At 40.4% G+C, this 21,913-nt stretch overlaps 1 protein-coding gene across 1 annotated transcript in view; it reads left to right on the top strand.

Moving 5' to 3' along the window:
• Positions 1-20,823, top strand: part of angpt1 (angiopoietin 1) — a 51,785-nt gene extending 30,962 nt beyond the window's left edge. Inside the window, exons 7-9 of the mRNA XM_083925826.1 lie at positions 3,432-3,598; positions 15,411-15,541; positions 18,887-20,823. Of these exons, the coding sequence (XP_083781952.1) occupies positions 3,432-3,598; positions 15,411-15,541; positions 18,887-19,050 (462 nt within the window). The 3' untranslated portion in view covers positions 19,051-20,823. The remainder of the gene's footprint in view (positions 1-3,431; positions 3,599-15,410; positions 15,542-18,886) is intronic.
• Positions 20,824-21,913: the final 1,090 nt, after the last annotated feature.

The raw sequence follows: 21,913 nt of genomic DNA, 5'->3' as shown, positions 1-21,913 counted from the left end.
TCCATTAAAATCAAGATGATGAAGGTGGTCCTTCTGAACACAAGACAGTGAGTCAACACACAGAAACACAGAGAATACACTCCACCATAGCCAGTAAGCATAAATTACAAAACTGTGCGATGAGCAAAACATCCTGTTTCAAAAATACACTTCTGCAGGGAGATAATGACAAATAGTGTGTGTTTTTTGGCCTCTTTCGAACATGCTGAAAACTAAGACGCAGTCTCGCTGATCCAGATGTCATTCCTCCTCGGCAAAAGCTCCCCCATCGTTTTTTGTCTAGGGTGTCCGAGACTTGCTCCGCTACTCAGCCGAGGCTTTAGTGACATGCTGTTATTCTTCCTCTTTTCCAACAGGAAATTATTACCTAAATCTGCAAACAACACATTTGTTTAGTCTGCATAGCACTGTGCCAGGTGTTTCATCTGTTTGTCATTAAGGGGAAATCTATGCATATTTGCATTAAGGGTGTTAACATTTCAGAACCTAAGTAGTGTTTAGACGGTAAGACGGATTTATTATTGCTGGCAGTTGCATCGCTGGTGTTTGCTGTGTAAGTCACCTGTGTTTACCTTTCAAGAGCTTTCAGTTTATTGTCAAATGCGCTATGTTCATTCTATCCCCTGTAATATGCTTTGTGTTTCCACTTTAATTATTTCCCCTCTCTCTGCTGCTCTTGGTGTATAATTTGCCAGTCAATGGGAAAGGATTTCAAGGAGTTTGTGGGACATTATAAAACAGAGAACTCCCAAGTTAGATCAAAATAAAAGCACTTTACTGGGGCCGAACACTCGTGAATTCTTCGAATGGTAAATTCAACGGATGAAAGGAGCAAAAAAGAAGAAAATATAGATATGTGAGCCCTAGAAAGTACCGTAATGACAATTGGGACAGACGTGGAAGCCCTCCAGCTTTGAACAGGTGTCATCGAGAGCATGGAGTGCATTACAGTGCATGAGGGCACACTCATGGAACTTGGCCGGCATTTACAGTGCTGATCTAACGGCTTAGTATTACTTTTCCTCTCCTTGAAAAGTCTGGAGGTGATCGATGGTGTTTTATTGTGTTATTAATTTTCTCATTCCTGGTCTCCTGAGGCTTTAGCTCACAGATTTAATGTGCTTGGAGGATTTGTAAATCTTTCGGTAACAACTGACATGTTGTTTCTTTGTGGGACCATGGAGAGTACTTTGGCAACAGTGGTATATGCGCATGTTAACATGGGATTTTAACACCATATATTGTTTGAAATTACATTACCAGGAGACCACACATCACAAGAGACCTTGCAAATTATAGTCACAACTCACTCTTTCATCTTATCAGCATGTGAAAATGGTGCTTGTAATACAAGCACCCCAGGGGTAAGTGGGAGAGTCAAATTATTAACTAGTAAATTTAAAATAACCAGTAAGCTGCCCATCAACTTGAGTCAGTTGTAAAACATGAACATCAAAGTCAAAGTCAGCTTTATTGTCAATTCTACAATATGTGCCAGACATACCCAGGAATCAAGACAAATGTTATTTCCGACGAACGTTGCAATAAGTACAAAGGGAAGAAAAGATAAAGATGAATAATATATACGAAAAAAATAATAGTGCAAAAGTAAGGCACAAACAAAGCTAAAGAAATAGAAATGTGCAGTATAAAGGACATACTGTACCCAAATGAAATGTACATTTTGTACAAGTACAGACTAAATATGACAAAAGTAAAAGGCACTGGTGGAAATGTCTTCCAATTGAAAGCAGCTGAGCGGAGAAGTTGAAATACCTGATAAAAGTATACATTTACAGATAAAACTTAAATGACACAAACAGCTGTATTTGTATTGTGACATACCATATTACTATTGTTAAATATCATATATAACATTCAGACACTTAACTTAACCCAGTCTTAACAAACAATAATGACAATCTGAGCAAAAACACTTTGAGTGGGTGTACATTAACAGTCGATGATTGCTCTGAAGAATTACTGTACATTACTGTACATTGCTCACTCAATAATGGACCAGTTTCAAACATCCCCATTGATAACATAGACAAGGAAACATTGGAAAATAGGGTCCAGGTTATGAATTGCTGAAGTTTCCCTTTAACACCCACTGTTGAAGAGTATTGGACTCTCTCTGTAATTGTAGTTTATCTTTGTATGTGCAATAGTTGCTGAGATTTACAGTGCCCAATGTTTACAATTACTTTTTTTCCCAGACGAAGTGTAACTGAAATGCAAACCAAGCGCTCAGTCCAACAAAATGACTATCCATCTCCTCATCTTTGGTGAGCTGAGTGATGTGGATCAGGTTTGCGTGGGAAGGATCGCGAAGAACCGGAACTATATAAAGAAAACTGTCAACAGAGCTCGATTCCAAGCCTTTTCTCGAGCCAATATTCTTGAGATAAACCACGCTCACTGTAGGAGGCATTGGACTGAGCTTTAAAGACAGTCAGAGGGGAACATCTCATCAGGACTGGGATCAGTTCTAGAGAAAGAGAGAAAAAAGGAGAGAAAGCGGTAATGGGACCCAGTCACTTTCTCTTCCACCCACTCGGCAGGACATGCCTAAGGGTCGAGGAATGCCCCATATTTACTTTCCCTCCTTCCCATTCCTCATCACCACACACGCTCAGCACAAACACAGACTTCTCCATGACTTTGCCTCCCTAGCCCACTCCACCCCCCTCTTTCCCAATCTTTAATGGAGCGGTCCAGACTGTCCTGTCAGAGCTGTAATGTCATCCTGCTTCGTGATATTCCCCTCTGCAATCCACTGCTCTTGCTGCTGTCAGAAGCACTTTGCCTGTGACCGGGAGCCACTCTGATCAAATACAAACTTTTGCAGTTGTTTGAATGAGTGTCCCGTGCATGCAGTATATATTTTGGGTTTGAGTTTTTAAGTAATAATGAGTTTAGCATGTGTGACTTGAGAGAAAGACAGAAATGGAAAAAGGTGTGTCTATTTCAGCTGGTCCCAATTTAAGCACTTTTATAGGAAGGTAAGTCTATCCACATAGAGGACTAAGCCAAAACCTGCATAAAATACATTAATATCCAATGTGAGTAATGTGTGCAGCTTTTTCACCGAGTTCTGGAGGAATAGAAAAGAATGCTGCTGGCCTGCTATGAGAATTTTTTTTTAATTTTTATTCAGTACAGAAACATTTCTGCTGGTGGATAAACAAACACAGTATTATCAGGAACCATTAGTTCTGGTCCGATTTGTGATTGACACACAATAAATCAATAAATAAATGAGAAAATTCCTTCTCGTCTATTCCACAATTCTCTAGTGATGAGATCTTATCATTCTAGGAAATACGTAGAGATCGCAATGATTAATCTCTGGTACAAAAAACCTTGCTCAAAAAGCGGTTTTAGTGCTTTTCCACACTGATTATTGTGTTTGTCTTCCTTCATTGCAGGGTTTTGGGAGCTTGTCTGCAGAACACTGGTTGGGGAACGAGTACGTTTACCAGTTAACTAGCCAGAGGCAGTATGCCCTCCGCGTAGAACTGACCGATTGGGATCTACACCAGGCTTTCTCACTATATGACCGCTTCCAAATCGGCAGTGAGAAACAAAACTACAGGTAAGGCTGCTAGACCACTGGTTGACAAACATGGGTATTTTTTTTTTGTTTTTTTAGGCCAGGGAACACAGAGACATAGAGATTGGGCACAAACGTTGATGTCCCCCTCAGAAGGAATGGTAATAACCTTGGTGTTCCAGTAACCTTTAAGCTAGCACCATTGTTAGCTTTGATCATTGCAAATCAGAAGATTGTGAAGCTGTGTCTTCAACAAATGTCACTAATGGAAGGAAGGATGAAATGAATCGTATCTGGAAATAATACTTCAATGAAAAGACAACATGTTGAAAAGTGTAAACATTATAAACACGGCTGTAACTATGAGCTCTCCAGACACTTCAGTCATGTCGATCCTGTTATGTAAGTGTGCGGCAAGGTTTTTCTCATCGCAAATTCCTTCCAAACCGAATCTATCGCTTGTCATCGTCTCCTCATTACAAACTTCCCTTTGATTGACGCTTTGTCCTTGTGTGTTGCGGGGGCGAAGGTTTCTGTTTTCTTTTGAGGGGGTTAATGATAACAGGCCTCAAACTATGGCAGATGCTTGGCCCTCTCAGATGTGGAAAACTACTGCAAATTCCACAGTTCCAAGCAATTGCTGGCTTCAGAAGAGAAGGTCTGACATCTCCAATTCGGCAGTTTTCACTGGATGGCTGGTTCTTTCTGATAAGAGGTCCCTTTAGTTGCGAAATATCTTGCACACTGCTTTGAATGACGAAACAAGCAACGAGATTCAGTGACTTAAAAGCCTTTACCTCAACCCTTCCATGCCTTGCACCCGAGTGTTTCCCTACAGCGGGGGGTGTTGTCATATCTAATTTTTCAGAATTGTCTTGCGATGACAGGGGTTTCACCTTACGAGGTTTCGTACCTTTGTGGTTTTCTCTAAGGACCAGAGAAATTGATTTCAATGAAGTGGAAAAGATTAAGTTGTTTTCTTTGTTTGGAAACGCAGAGTTGAGGTTTTGTGTGACCACAATGTGAGAACTGAGTGAAACTCCATCTCTTGATACTGTACCTTTTGTGTCTTTATTTCTGCCTCTGGTTTGAATGCACAGGCACTGACTTGTGGCTTCTGTACATGACACACATTACAGATACGTGCATTACTGGTAGGGCTAGGTATCAAACTTCAATACTTCTTATCTATCCTTCTGTATCTTCTCTCTTTCTCTTTCACACACATTTATATTCAATTCATTTCGTTCTTTCTTGTTTTTCACACATATTTTTAACATCCCACACATGACCTTTTGTTCTTTTGAATTAGTAAACAATAATTGTTTTTTTTTTCCCACTGCAGCAGGCAAAGGGCATCCCCTTTAATGTCGCCTCATACTGTTTAGGAGTCCAACCAACACACTGATCTCTATAAATAGAGTTGTTCTTGAAAATATATCCGTGGTATGATAATCACACATTACTCCTCTGAAACACGGAACAAAACAAACCAGATGGCTGGGCCCAGACCAAACCGCACTGCCATGTTTTCTGCTTTGGCACTTCCCAGCTCTTAAATGTCAAACAATCTGCGACACGTCTTCTGAACTGCATTTCTGCTTTCTTCTTATGCTCTGAAACATAAGAGATAGTGATGTGAAGTGATATGACCGGTCCTTTAGTTGGTTTTGGATTATTTTCTGTCATCCGTGGTGGTTTACTGGAATAAAGTCCACGTCAGCGTGAGTCAGATAAACATTTGTAAAGACCTCATTTGGTATCGTAAATCTGCCTCTTGCTCTCTCTAACTCTCCCTCTCACACAAACACACACACACAGAAACACACACACACACACACACACACACACACACACTGCAGATACAGTCTTTAAGAACAAAAGCACATAAACAAAGCCACGAACAGACCATTTGGACCCCAGGTATAATAGTCTAAATCCAACAATACACAAGAGCATTACCAGTAAATGTTTGTCTTGCTGCCAGCTACTTGGTTTCATCTATACTATATACTGTGAAACGGATATTACTCAAGTTGAAGAGAGGGAGGGAGGTGTGCAATTATTCCTTTGTGAAATACAGGGTCCTAATCCTTTATAAATGAAGTAATGTTCACAGAGTTAATATTTATCACCAGAGCACTAAAAGTTTGGACCAGCCATTTATCTTTATTCTGTCATCTGATTCTCGTTGGCATTATTCAGCATAATAAAACTAAAAATACATCAGTAAATTAAAAATCTGATGAGTGAAATAACTTTATATGAATATAATAAATAATGTAATATAAATATATAAATATAACTTCATTATGAATTAAGTTTATTTTCCCTACTTAGGTTCCATTGGGTTGAATTTTTCATTTAAATTGGTGTGTTTGTGCGTGTGTGTGTGTGTGTGTGTGTGTGTGTGTGTGTGTGTGTGTGTGTGTGTGTGTTTGTGTGTGTGCCATTAGACTGTTTTTTGGAAGGCTTTTCATCTATAAAACTAGAAAGAAGATGCACATTTGGTACACCTCTATATTTCTGTATTCATGGTATGTGAAGATATAATTATCAATGGAGCTAAAAAAAAATACATTGAAGATTAATCTCAATTCTTGGTTGCATCAGTCTTCCCTGATGCTAAACTGAATATCTTGCCATGTCGGGCTGCTGGTCAGACAAGACATATAAGTTCAGTATCTCAACCATGAGCTTTGTAAAATTGCCATGGGCATTTACTATTTTATAACAATGTAAGGGCCAGACAAATAATCTATTAGAGAAAATGAAGTGCAGGTTAATGGATAATGAAAATGTGTAACATTTTTGGCTTTACTTTGAACTATGAAGTCAACTTTATACACCTCTGGCCTCAGGACTTTGACTTTTATTCCTCAGTGTAGTTAGGAGAACAGAAAAAAACCTCAAATATCTATCATGCTCAACATGCTTGGTTTTGCAGAACTTATGGGGTAAAATTCTGTGAGAAGCAGAGCATTAGAGCAGGAGCGGATCGAGAGACCTACATTAATGCAACAGCAGCCAAACAAAAGCCAAAATCTACACCGTCTACATCTGCACAGTATGAGCTAACATCAGCAATGTTGTTTTAATGTTAAACGAACAAATCTGGTGGAAAACACTTTAGATGGGAAACTTTGGGTTGACCAGAACTCCAAAGGTCCCACTAAACCACAACCTCATAATATTGTGAAATGAGCTCTTGAGTTTTTTTTAATCATTGTGACTGGGGTCACCATAATTGTAGAGGTTACTGTCTTTATAAGCAACAGAAAAAAGTCCCCATCATCAAATCTAAATTGGTCGCTGTGATACAGTATGGGCTGTAGAAAAGAAAATAATAAAATCAAATATAATTTGCTGACCTGTAAATATTGTTGTAGTGATAGCCATCACATCAACACATTCAGTTAATCGCCCTCATTTGTCACAGTTTCGTTGCTCCGAAAATGGGTTTTGTGCTACATATCAATATGAACAGAAAACACAATAGCAAATAGACAAAAAGGGGTTCATTTGAGAAAATAAGTTAAAGTGAAATAGTAAATATGTATGTTAGACAGTGACAAACACAGGGTTTTCAGTTGAACATTGTTCACCTCCAAACGGTAAATGCTCAGTGTCTCGTCACTGCTGATGTTTGTTGTTGAATGTAAATCCAAAGTGCTCCCATTGCAACAGAGAAAACACACACACACACACACACACACACACACACACACACACACACACACACACACACACACACATTACCCTCAGGACAAAACACTTTGGTGGACACACAACACTACCAGGTGGATTGCTTTCAGTGCAGATTTTTTTTCCCATCTACCGATCAATGGTTGAAGAGTAGGTAGAATTTCAGTTGACCAAGATCTTCTTTGGTGGACTACCGCCCTAAAACGGGGTCAAACTCAGAGTAAGTACATGTAAACTTTCTGCATGTTGGCTCACCTCCATTGAGTTACTTATTGCCACTGGACTAAAGGCCCACTTAAGAGCTAGAGTATATGTGCATAATTATGTTTTAATGGTAGACTTGGTCATAGACTGGTAGGAAAACTAAAGTGGCATTTAAAATAATTGTTCTCCTAAATAATGCTCATGGTTGTTTAAAAAATTGAGTTTGCCCTAAAATCAAACATTAGTGTGGGCGCTGTATGGGGATATAAAAATCCAAAGAGCTGTATGTCTCATAAGAGAGAGAAAGAAAAACAAGACACAGCAACTAAACCATAGTTGATACGTATGAGTCATCATGTAAGATTATTTTAAAGGAGTATATTTACTCGATGGTACTAAATTTAAAAAAAAGTTAGTTCATTCATTCATTCATTCATTCATCTTCAACCGCTTATCCCGGGGTCGGGGTCGCGGGGGTGCTGGAGCCGACCCCAGCTGACATCGAGCGTGAGGCGGGGTACGCCCTGGACAGGACATCAGTCTATCACAGGGCACATAGAGACAAACAGAGACAGACAACCATTCACACCTACGGGTGATTTTTTTCGAGTCATCAATTAACCTAACACGTGCATGTCTTTTGGATTATGGGAGGAAACCGGAGAACCCGGAGTTAAAGAAGTTAAAGTTAGGGTAGACTGTCAGTAAGCAGGCATAAAAAGAACCACAGGCTGATATATGTATTATTTCAATGGATATTTCAGTGGATTTCATTTATCTGAACCTTTTTGTAATGTATGACCCTTTTTGCACCCAAGTGGATTTAAACCTTAAACAAATGTTATATCATATGAACCGTCCATGAAATGTATAACATGTAACATTTAGGATAAAGTTTCTAAAAACCCTTTGCCTAATGATTGATACCAAAAGCCGGACTATGTCTATAGTAAGTATAGTATAAGCTTCATGCAGCTACTTCACAGAGGTGGAATGTGTGAGTATGTTTTAATGCATCTTCAAACCCTAATGTGCATGCTAAGATGTAGTGAAGTGCCCTGGGCACCAGACAGAACCATCATTTCCAAAACTGGCTGAGCTGTTCACAGCAGTTGAGTATATGCACAGACACAAGTTGAGGTTAACATGGAGAAATGTTTCGTATGTACCTTCAAAGTTCCCCAGCTGGACGAAAAGACTTGTATGTTTATTTTTGAACAAGCCATTACATCTTTATTCAATATCGTTCCCTGTTCAGACAGCCAAGTTCTTAAATCCAGTGATTTCTCCATATGGTAATGGCCCAATTTCCCTGTGGAGTCAGCTAGATCTCGTTGAGATGTTTTTCCTGTGAGGATTTAGGAAAGATATTGGCAGAGGTTTAGCCTCCAAAACATGGTGACTGTGCAATTTTCCAAGACTCACACTGAGATAATCGGAGATATCTCAAGTTATGTCTTGATCTTTAGTGCTGGGATCTTCAGGTTCCACGGTTTCCACTGATACAGAATGAAAGTATCCGCGGCACAGAGATTTGGATGAGCAGCCCCGTTTGTTAGACATGAACAACCTGTTGTGTATTTAAAGATGGCAGATTTGAATCTTTTCTTTTTATCATGCAATGTTAAGTTAATTGTGCGGTTCTATCACACGAAATCTAAGAAATGAAGCAACAATAAAATCAAAACAAATCACTGATAACTCACAAAACAATGCCAACTTAAGGAGCACTTACTAGCTTTTCCCAGAGCTTTCAACCACGCTACATGGTCTTCATCGGTGGATGGGGTTTTGTTTTGGTTTTTATGATTATTTTTGGCAGTTTTTCAAGCCTTTATTAAAGACAGGAAATGGGGTGAGAGAGAGAGAGAGAGAGAGAGAGAGAGAGAGAGAGAGAGAGAGAGAGAGAGAGAGAGAGAGAGAGAGAGAGAGAGAGAGAGAGAGAGAGAGAGAGCAGCAAAGGGCCTTCCTGCCTGGAGGACCTTCAGTCTCTTCACATGGGGCGACTGCTCTAACCACTAAGCCACTGGATGGAGTTTTGACTAAATGTGATATTGATGAAATCGTATCAGCTGCTGAACTCACATACCCAACCATCTCCATGACAACTAAACAAACTCCATCTGCTGATGAAGCCCTACAATACGGTTAAAAGCTGTGGAAATAAGCTAGTAAGGATGCCTTGAGTTTAAGTTGTTTCTCAAGTCAAGATTTAACATACTGTTACTATCAGTGTTTATGTGTCTTAATAAGTGATGGCCAAATTATACTTAAGTACAGTAACGAAGTACAAATACTTCGTTACTGTACTTAAGTATAATTTTCAGGTAATTTGTACTTTCAGAAGTATTTATTTTTCTGACAACTTTTTACTTTTACTCAGTACATTTTTAACACGATTGTCGTTACTTTCTACTCCTTACATTTCCCTAAAAGGCTCGTTACTCTTAAAAACAAACAAAAAATCTTTTTTTGGGGGGCGCTGTGACGTATGCTCGTCAGCCTGTAGCCTGTGTTTGCTACAGGCTCCTCCTGCCATCTTGAGAGAGGCACGACAGAGACACGGCTGTCTGTCCGTCAGTAAATCAGATTGATGATTTTTAGACCCAAGAGGGCTCAGCTATGTTCCAAGAACTTTGAAAACCGTCTTCTCTTGAAATTGAACAAACAATTTTGGTACATTAGTTTTCCCTGCCTTCACATTAGACTCGCATAGAGGGATGGGGTGATGTGGTGTAGAGATGAAGATGGGGGTCTAGTATATGTTATAGTAGTAATATTGTTGCCTGATGTGCAACTCAAAAGGTTGATTAACAGTTGGACCTACTAGTATAATTTGTAACACCACAGTTCAGAAGCCAATCTTGGTCCAAAATTGAATGTTCAGAAGTGTGATGTGTAGGTGACATGTACAATACAAATGCCTACAATTGACTATGGTATAGTACATTAGGATACATCTTGTGTTTGGTCAAACATCGATTAAATGGATTCCATATAAATTATTGTGTGGGTATTAGCTCTGCAGTGCAATAGTAATACTTTTTACTTTTTATAATACTTTTGAGTAAATTTTAGAGCCTGTACTTTTTACTTTTACTTGAATGAATATTTGGATCAGTACTTTCCCTTTTACTTAAGTTGTTTTTTATACAGGTAGTTTTACTTCTACTCAAGTGAATTTGGGTACATTTGCCATCTCTGGTCTTAATGGAGCTTTATGTCAAGCGGGTCTCGGCTGGACAGACACCTCTGCGGCCTTGCAGTAGGAAGCGAACCATTGGTCATGGTGATTAACCTCTGCAATGGGCCAATCAGACTGCTGTTCAGGGGGCTAACGACTGCCAGGTGTATAACAGCATGCTCTGGACCCTCAGCGGACTGGGTTGTCGCCTTCATGTATGGAGATGAAAGAAAACAAAGCAGGCTAAGGTCGGCCTTGTCAATCAAAAGATGAAAAGTGGCATATTTTTAAAAAACAATTTAAAAAAGGATTTTGTGCTCATTATAGCGACCATCTACACAATTTCAGTATTTTATCTCTGCTGTATTCTTCAAGGAATCCCTTGAACTTTGCACAGGGTAACACACATTCCATGAGACACTTTGTTTTATGGCTTTTCCCCTAACTTCTCCAGAGACATTATTTCATAAAGTCACTGTGTGACAGCAATATCCTCCGCTCAGAGTAACACAGTGTGTTGTGAAATGGGAAGTGTCAGATAAAAGTAAGGCTGCGAACAGGCGACATGTGAGCAGATCTGAGGGCCCACGCCAATCCCAGCCCACTCAGCTGTTATCCGACACATCTTTCCTCTGTGTGGAGAGAAAGGGACACATTTTGGGCAGGACCAGCTCCAGGGAGTCCTCTATGAACACCTTTGCATTAAATTAAGTGCTTTTTTTATGAAGGCTGGCTCAGGTTTTTAATACGTTGTCAAGGGAGATTGACTGGTCTGACAAAACACTTATAGCCTTCTACGAGCACTGTGAATGCTTTAATGGTGTTTGATAACCATGATGCTTTAAAGCTAGCTTTCCTTGGAAGCGCCCTCAGATAAACATATCACAGTCATCTAATTCCCCACCTGACCCTGCTACCACTCATTTCCCACGTACACAGTTTGCAGCTGTACTGTAATACTCCAGAGGATAGACTCATTATGAAAACTGAAACCTAATCTGCATCAAAGCCCTAAAGCGACAGATCAACCAAATCTTAAAAAAACAACATTTTCTTACTTAATAGTGCTATTTAGTCATGCAAATATTTTAATGATATTTATACTAGTTTTTATGCAGCTCCACTAGAGACATTAGCCGCCGCTCCGTGTCAGATCGAACTTTAAACAGTTTAATTGGGAACAAATTCTCTGCTGACGCAAGTTCTGTGTATTATCCTTGGTGACCTGAGGCCTGTGTTATGAAGCAACATACTCAGGATATTGTTTCGTTATCTGGCTTCACTAACTCTGTCGAGTCGACCCATGGGTTTTTTCAATCCAGACATGGCTGTGTTCACATAAAAGGGGCGGTGTTAACAGCATATGACCAATCACAAATATGAATAAATGTACCAGCAGCAAAGCGGCATATTGTATTAATGAAGAGAGAACTATAATATTATAAAAATACAAAGACGTTAAACAAAATCCAGGCACAGCAGGGATATTATAAAAGAAACAAAACTCCGGCACTCACGGATAGAGTGCAGCTGAAAGTTTAACATTTTATTTCAACCCCTGCCGAGTGCCACTGTCGAGCTGTCTGCACACTGAGTGTTGTGTCCAGGGGGGCTGGCTAATGTTAGCTGTCTTTCTTTTATGACTCCAGTAAACTTAAAAGTTTAAATTGACTTGGGTGGGATTTATGATCAGCAGAAGTCTCTGCCTAGATGTCGCTAAAAGCTATATCCGTGACAAAATACCACCAGGGTTAAATGGGGAAATGTTGGTTTTTTTTGTAATTTTGGTAAGCTTACACTGTTGCTACTCAAACAAATATGTCTAAAGATCGCAAATAAGCCAGCATGATTCCCGGGAGATATTAGAAGAATTAGATGGCAGGACACCAACCTCCTTTCAGAGGTGTCATTGAGTAAAACCAAACCCTTCCCCTCAAAGCTCAATATTTTGGTTACTAATGAGCCTTGACCAATCACATTACTGAGTTACTTTAACAGGGACTATCACATTAGCTTGCATTGCCTGTTAAGTTCCTGATCTGCCTGAGCAGATGTCTAAAAACATTTCATTTACATTATTACTAGATGCAATCTCTCTGTTTTTCCTCGCTCATTCTTAGAAACAAGCCTCAGGAAAAGCATCTCTTCCTCTTTACCCAACTTATCGTTTGAGTGTATAATGGATCCTGACAGGAAAAACTGCAGATGTCAGTTGAGTTGGGGATTGTTGGTCTGGTAAATATGCAGCGCAGCCGGTAAACACAGCCGCAAACTTTTTAAAGCAGCCTGTCATGATGAAAATCCGTCTTTATGATGTGCCCTTGGCGATTCGTCAGCGCCACACAGTTCATAAGCTTTCTGAAAACGGAGAGTCAACGTGCAACAAAGTCTGTTCTTTATCAGAGTGGTAGCAGACCTCATCCTTGACATTGCATGTTTTATTCCTCAGAATCAGGAATTAGCTGATGGAAGTCATGTTACCCATAAGTGAGGCAGTGTGCTGCGCTGTGAGTTTACTCAGGACTGGAACGCATCTCCTGAGACATCTGTTTCCTTGTGGACACCGGTTAATACTTCAGCATGTGTCAAAGATGACATACCGTTCAGACACCCACCCACACACACACACACACGCACGCGCACGCACACACACACACACACACACACACACACACACACACACACACACACACAGGAACCTGCACATTTATACCCACACCCCAAGTTCTTATAATATACTCACAGGCCCTTATCCAAACTTGCCTTATCCAGTGGTCGTTTGGTGCCACTGATTAGACACATGACGCACCCTTACATTGTAGGATTACACATATTGGTTTAGTGACTTAGTGAATTCCCCACCGTGACCCGCAGTCACACTTTTTACTCTGCTGTACAAATCAGCCATTTACACAGCTGTCCAAATACAGAAGTCTTTCACGTTTAAATGACTTTCTTTCCTGGGGAGTCTTGAAGTCTCTTTCTTTGAGGTATTCAAGCTGATGCCTCCGAGCTCCAAGCTTCACAAAGGCTGGACCTGCATTTTAAGTGCTCTCCCAAAAATGTAACATATTTTTGTATTTGTGACTTTCTCATCGGAAAAACTGGGTGCAAGGTTCACGTCACGCCTATGTTCCCTATTGAGAAAGAACTCGGGAAAAATTGCTTTCACTTAGAGTGAACAGTCCTGAATAATAGAGACCTCACTGGCTGGCTGCTGCAGTCCCGCAGTTTTGATGTGCAATCTCTCCTACTGGGAAAATGTGAAACTGAGAGGGCGTGAGAGGAACAAACACATCAAAAGAAAAAAGGCACGGATATGATGCAGCAGGTTAGGGGGAGGCATATGCTGGTAATGGTGGAGCTGTCAAAGGAATGAAGGAATTGTCAGATCCGCATGCAGCAGTTCCAATTCACACCTCGAGTGAGTTCACAGTGGGACACACCCTGGAGAAATCTGCTTCCAAGCTGCATATTAGTTTTCAATTTGGATGTTGAGTGCCGACTTTGTAAAGGAATTCAGCTTGGGAGTGACCACTTATCGGTCCCATATTCTTCATTTTTCTTTATTCTTTTTTCCCACCCCTATTAGCCAATTGATCTCATTGACTCTTATATTGAATGGATAGTTGCCAGGTGATGCTCAGCAGCTTTTTATGATATTGTATATCGCTCACTTTTTAATCTATGATGTAATAGTTTGTGACTTTTTCATTGTAAGTGAGATGCAGAGAACATATGTGCCCAGAAAGTTATGCACTTTGCAGTACGTGCACACACATTTTTTGGAGTAGAAAAGGAACTGGGTAGCGTAACCTTAAACAATAAGAGGCAATAGCACTGCATATAGTAACTTTATTGAGAAACTTTATTAACAAAAGCTTTTTTTAGTCTCTTTTCTCTGATTTAAAGCTTTAACAATGTTGCTACCTCTCAGTCTGCTGGCATAATGGGATAATGGGATTTCATTTGGTAAATAATAGAAAGATAATCATGAAGAAATAGCAGCTCAGTATGATGCACCAGCCTCATACACCACTGTCTTATTCTTAGCAGCCCCTACAAGGACTAACTTATTGCAGGTTCTGCACAGGATGCACTCTAAAGTTATTACGTGCCGACATCCTTCTGACATCCTTTAAATTGGGCCTAGGATAAAATGTATATGGACTGGCAGCTAAAATATAGTAGTGTCACTAGTGTGTATGATTTCATAAAAGGAATTTGCGAGAGGAAGAACAGCAGAGACTGTGAACTTAAACACAGGAAGACAAAACGAGGAGAAATATTGCACACTTGGATTGAGAGTATGGCCTACCTGCTCTGGATGGATGATAGGTTAAACAGGTTGCTTATTGCTCTTTTACTGTGTATAGCTGTTAAAGGTCCGTATTTGTGGGGTAAATTAACGTACTGTGGCCCTGCAGATGGAAATGTGACTCCTAGACGTTCCTTACCACCACACAGTTCCTTTCCCCTTTCTGTCCCTCTCCCTTTCCATCTGTTAGTCTTTCATATGCACTCTCTTTCTTTCAATCTTTATTTTATCTTCTCTCCGTCCCATTAATGTTGTTCCAGGTGTTCTACATGTACCCAATCACAACAAAAAATACATTTCTCTCAGGAGACATTTCTTGCAGCTTGTTATGTCTTCTCGCTGTCTTTATTGCTTACACTGTTCACTCCACCATGCTCCTCTCCCCCTGATGTGTTTTCATGTCCTGACTCCCACCTCACCCTCCTCCTCATCATGTCTTTCAGGCTGTTCCTGAAAAGTCACAGTGGGACTGCAGGCAGACAGAGCAGTCTAGTAATCCACGGAGCAGACTTCAGCACCAAGGACATGGACAATGACAACTGCATGTGCAAGTGTGCCCTCATGCTCACGGGTGGTAAGTGCAGGCAGACAGTGCATTTCAACGAGGATAGCCATACATTCATATAGCCATACATAATTTCCCCTTTGTCCACTATGTTCACCAGCCATGCTGTAACTTTACCCACTGTTTGGAGCTGGTTAGGTGAAGTACTATCAAAGCCTTTTCACTGTAATCTGGTGACTACTGCTACTAGAAGCAATGCTTATGAGATAACAGTTAAGTCAAAAGCTGAAAAAAACAATGACCTAAAAGATGCTTAAAATTCTTCTCTGTATGTATTTGTTCATGATATAGAAAGGGTCACATGAGCCAGGCCATGCAACAATGATAGTAACCATACCACTTCCATACAGGGTTAGTAGTATACAAGTGTTAATAAAATTTAGAAAATATATATATATATACTGTATATAATCTACTTTTGTTACGCACCATTATCTGATCTACGTAAGTTCAGGTATCAGAATCGGCATTGAGAAGGAAAAAACGGAAAATCCATAGTAAAACTATACGGGAATGATCCTTTATGCATTAGTGTCTATATGGCACCAGCCAAACAATACAGAATTTCATTTACGAGAAACAATAGCCTGATGTAACCATTCTGAAAGCAATTTTCTCTGATTAGCTTTATGACCAACCTCACAATGTTCATTGCCCAGTCATTAGTTCAGGTCATTATGATCACAATCTGCTCATGCAAGACATGCACTGGGCTAACATGGCCACTTCTACATCTATCTGCACCTATTAGGTATATGTTCTGCATCCCCTCCCAGTTGCACTGTGGTTGGAAACGAGCGCATTATAAAAAATCCCTGGGCGCGGCACCAAGTGTCAGACAGATTTAAAATGACTGCTTCCCCTGCTGTGTAAGTGGAGCCCAGTGACCCTCACTGTCACCTCATTGCAGCTCTATTGCCGTGAAGTCCTGACCTGGTACTAATCAAGCATTTCTAAGCGCAGATTTAAGATCAGCGTTACCTCTTAGGTCATCGTAAATGCAGTGGGTTAAAAGGAACTGGCATCTGATCACTAATCAACACCCCTACTCTGCTTGATTCATAGCCTGCCTACGGCCAGCCACAAAGGATAGGCGTGAGTCAAGGCTGGTCCGAACCCAGCACTGTGCCACAGTATATACAGCATAGCATTTGATTTATTCCCTGCATTATAAAGAGTAAGGCTCACATCACATGACGCAAGTGTCTGGTATATACAAGAGGAAAATACTTCTCTGCTACATTTATGAAGACAAGTGCAGCATGCCGTGTTAAGAATACAGAGGAGGATATAGTGCGCGCACACACACACATACTGTACAGCAGTGTTTATATTTGCACAGCACCAGAACACACAGTTGGGATACACCACTGATAGTAGGAGGTAGTAAGGGATCCCTCTATCAAGAGAACAAACTGCACTAGCTGAGACCGTTTTTTTTTTGAAGAAGACATCCCCACTGTTTTTACAAGTCTTTAAAAATCTCTGGCCTGGAAACAGAGAGGATACTGATGATAAATCCCAAAGGATTACTGCTGTGCTCTCTGAATGTTTATGTGTGTTACGGCGGTTGGTGGTCTGCAGTTTATCAACAAGTGAGGGATGGCGAGTTGGAGACATTCGCTGTATTCTGCTGCATGGTTTAAGAGGAAAAACATTGTCTTAATCAAATAACACAGCAGATTTCACAAGACACGCTTTGTGACATGCTATCACTAAACCCCCTCCTTTTCTGCTGGTAGTGTCCACTGTCTTTTTACTTTTCATTCAAACTGTAGCTCGCGTCATGAACTATATAGTGTGAACCCTAGCCCCTTGTATGTGATTAAGTGGCTCGCACACTTTCTCTTTACTGTTTAAAGCCGCTTTAATGTATTCTGGGCCCAGAAGCTGCAAGCTCAACATTGACATACTCTATTATCACCTTTTAAGTTGACATGTCAAATGTATTGCATATTAAAACATGCATCTTAAACCACCTGGCGAATCATCCCGTTCACATCCTAATTCGTCACGTACGGACGGACGGATTCATTGACTACAGCGCCTTTAAGCTTTTACAACTTTGGTTCTTCTACAAAGATGGCAGGTGCAGTGCCTCCTCTAAAAGAGCTTCACAGCTCGAGGACTATATTGAAAATCTTTAAAAAAAAATTATAGCAGAGCAAGTGCAATTTCATATTCGATATCCACTGGCACCAGCATCCTGAAATTATAAGCAGCTGTGGAAGTGTAACGGCCACCAGTTTCGATGCAATGCTGTGTACGTGTCTTATGATGAAGCAGCAATCAATGTGAAATTTATATGTGTATGATCCACGCCAGCAACGAGGGCAGAACATTGCTCCTGACAGCAGGTCTTGTGAAATGTCATGCTGTGGGCCATAGTGGTCTGACAGAGAGGGGAGGGGCTGCCATTTGTCTCTGTGTGACTGACACATGCCATGCCTCGCATATGTTCTATATCTGACTGTATCAGCGAAGGACTTGTTCATTAGCTCAGAACTGAGATTTCAATGACAGATTACAAGGATGGAATTGATGGAATTGACAGTAAATCTTGCTCTGCCGAAATATATAAGAGTACTAGTAATAATATAGCAACACTGTTTTTGTAAATCACCTTTCGTACATGCATTTACATAAAATTATTTATTTTAAAACACATTTAGACACCCTTTCCAAGGTGGCAATTAAGATTTCATAGAAATAGACTTTCAGTAAGATTCAATAAAAGACACAGACTGCTTACAGAAGATTAAAAAGGTGCGTCTTAAGAATATTTATGGGCAGGTCGTTCCACAGATTTGCTCCATAAAAGCTGCTTCTTCATATTTTGAGTCTTAACTGCTTCAATGCTAAGGCAGCAGAGCAAAGAATAGAGGGAGAAACGGTTGACTAAGTATAGAGGTCCTAACCATTCTTGTAAACCCTTCTAATTCTACAAAAGAAAGAAAGTCAGTGTGCGTCTTCAATTATAAAAATAACCATCATCTATACAGATATAGTTTTGATATGTGTCACCTTGGGAGTAGAATAAAAGTTTCCCATGCCATCGACTACTCTGATGTCCCACTGGAGGCCGTGCACATGCACTCTTTGCTTTAAATAGAAAGAGGTACTGAAAATGTTGAGCAGCAGGTACTGGCATGCCAGTGAACCCAGTGACAGTAACACGCTCAGCAGATAGCAGCGCACTGGTGTCGAAACCATTGCCACGATCATGGAAACTTTCAGCCTACCAAGGACAAATCTTATGCTTGGGGTGGCTTTAAACACCTTGACAAAACAGAAAATACTTAAAGGCTTATTTTTTCTACCAATGTTTTATTCTTTTCCTGATTCTCTACGTAGGTTGGTGGTTTGATGCCTGCGGCCCATCCAACCTTAACGGCATGTACTTCACCCAAGGACAACACGTAGGGAAGTTGAACGGTATCAAGTGGCACTACTTCAAGGGTCCCAGCTACTCCCTACGAGCCACAACCATGATGATCCGCCCCCTGGACTTCTCCTAGTCTTTTGAACTTTTAACTTTCAAACGGCTATGTAGCACATTAGAGGGACGCTTCCTATTTTAACCTCTTGTCTCATCTCATTTCGCTGGCCACGGGAGTCACCCAATGGGTCGTTTTTGTTTTTTTATTCAACCTGGTTCATCCCCAGAGCGACGGCTATTTCTGTGCTGCTGTTGCCTCATAACCTTTTCCCTCAATGAACTGAAAAGCAGCCACGAGGAGGAAAGGAGACACGATTCACCTGAACTGACTTCTGTTCCCAATCACGTTCACAAACTTGACTTAATTTAAGGAGTGTGTGTTATCTCACACCTGTGCACATTTTGAGCATGCTATAAGGTCCGCTTGTATGAAAAATCAAGCATGATGTCAAGCCACAGTTTTTCCAATTTCCTGGGGACCTGCGTTGTAATAATATGGAGGACATGAACTCTTCTGAATGGAAAGCAGCTATCGCAGGCAGCACTGACTCTTAAACTGCAGGACAGACCTTATCTGGAACGTTCTAAGGAGACTGAGAATGAGAGATATTGCTTTTTTTTATTATTATTGTTGCTCACAGAACGCAGCCCATAAATATTAAGATTGTATTATATATTGTGTTTTTTAGTATCATTTTTGTTATCTCAGCTGTATACAATATCCAAAGTGAGATGAAATTGCCTTTTGTACTGTACAATTGTATTCTGAATTTCTGTCTGCATTATGTATAAAACACACGCTCACTTTTAAGGTGAGCTTGAAATTCACGTGATGAGTTGTTGTGTAATAGTTATAAGGGTCACTTGCTGGCAATTCCACACTAACACTGTCTTGACAGAGTGTGATTATTTTTAGAGTTCAACATTTGAGGCTATTATTGGATTAGATTCTGGACTGAGATCCATTTGCTTTTCGTTGTTGGCTGAGAAACGACTCATACCTGCCAAGGTTCAGATTGGGAGCGATCACCTTACTTCTGCTGAATATAAATAACAAGGAAAGTAATACAGATGCAAATTGGTGATATATAACAATTATAGCTGAGTGCACATCGAGGAATAGAATACACGTGTACATAATGCAATAAGTAGGCTAATGTGTATTTTCAAAAATACACAGGTATATGCAGTATATTCACGAGTGTAATGATGATGAAACACCACGTCATGATGCTTCCATATCCACAAAGATGTACAGTAAATGCTTATATTAAGCTGGTGTCCCAAGTGTTTAAAGCTCACGAAGGTCGTAGGTCATATTACTGAATCTTATTTCCAACTTTAAGATTGGTCCCAACCTCTTAAGACAAAGAGCAGATCATTAATAACATTAAATAAAGTAACATCCCAAATGTTCTTCACAGATATCACCATGACACAGCCTCAGAATCCAGCCAGTTTCTGTTTCTCATCAAAGCGTCTGTAGAAAAAACAAGAAGTTGGATGTGAAGCATGAAATTAATAATCCCACCAAATGATCCGTGTGAACACATACAGTATTTCATAACTTCCAGCTTTATAACAACAGAATCTACTGTGGAGTATTTACTAAAGGTACATGTGGCGAGAAGATAAAGCGTATCTGGAACTTGTAAAACTACAATTGACATGTTTATTAGCATACTAAAATGTTATAATTTAATATGTATGTACATGAAGCAGCTTTCCTGAGGAAAGCTCTTCTCTGTTTCTGTTTTTACTCTGCCAGGAGTACAATGGTGTTTTGAAGTTGAGCATAAAACATAGAAGTTAAGATAATAACCCTGGAGAAATGTGCCTTTGATAACTCTGCTTTTACCTCATTCAATTCCAGATTTGCAGATTTATTTAAACATCATTTGTAACATGTGGTCAGTGTTGTGTTGCTAGATTAAATAAAAGAGAAAATGTTTTCAATCTGTGTTTCGGCTGCACTTTGTGTGCCAAACTGATGTGATGATAGACAGAGGTTTAAAGGGGTCAGGGTTCCAAAATGATGCCCATAGTTACGTCTTTCTTGAAGAAGACATGTTTAAAAACGAAAAGAAAAAAAGCTTCCCATCATGATCATATCATCCAGATTAATTTAAATCTTCAGATACAAATTCTATAGTGTATGTCATGCAGAGCAAGCTTATTACACAGAAAGATATGAGATAAATCGCATTGATAAACATGCTTTCTTTCGCCTTTTTCTGGACTAAACCAGATGGTTCAAACATTAAACTCCCTCTCTGCCCAGGCAGTGGAGTTGCTATTGTCTCAAGTGGTGGCTTGCTTGCTTGCTTGCTTGCTTGCTTGTGGCAATGACAGATTGCCAAAGTGACAAACGATGCTGTCGGGACATGTAGTGTCTCCTCATAGTTGACATTCCTGAGCCTAATCAGAGGTTAAACAAATGACTGCAGCCTGCAAACCACCGCGTGTCCTTCAGCGGCCGCACTGACCCAACACCTCTGCTGGAATGTGTTTCTATAGAGAGTCTGGAGCAGTGGAGTGTGAAGAGAGTCCGCACACGCTGGCAAACACCTATGTGGGTCTTTAGCTCTGTCCTTTGTTGGTGCGAGCACAGGAGCTACCGAGAACCACTTCTAAAGTGGAGGGAAGTTTTGTCACCAGTGGACGTACAGGGTGTCAAAGCAAAGTGGCATTTCACTTGTCATCTCCACATACTCACGTACGCACATGCACACGCACACACACACACACACACACACACACACACACACACACACACACACACACACACACACACACACACACGCACACACGACCAGCTCCTTACATCCACAGCCAGGCTGCTTTGCTGAAAGTGGATCCTTTCCTGTTAACTGAGGAAGAGCTGAGGACTTGGCAAGGCGATGGGACTCCCTGAGGGTCTGAGCTGCATGCAGATGGACAGC

Source organism: Echiichthys vipera (genome assembly GCF_963691815.1).
Source record: "Echiichthys vipera genome assembly, chromosome: 13".
NCBI classification, from domain to species: Eukaryota; Metazoa; Chordata; class Actinopteri; order Perciformes; family Trachinidae; genus Echiichthys; species Echiichthys vipera.
The sequence above is the reverse complement of the archived record's forward strand: the minus strand, read 5'-3'. Positions and strand labels throughout refer to the sequence as shown.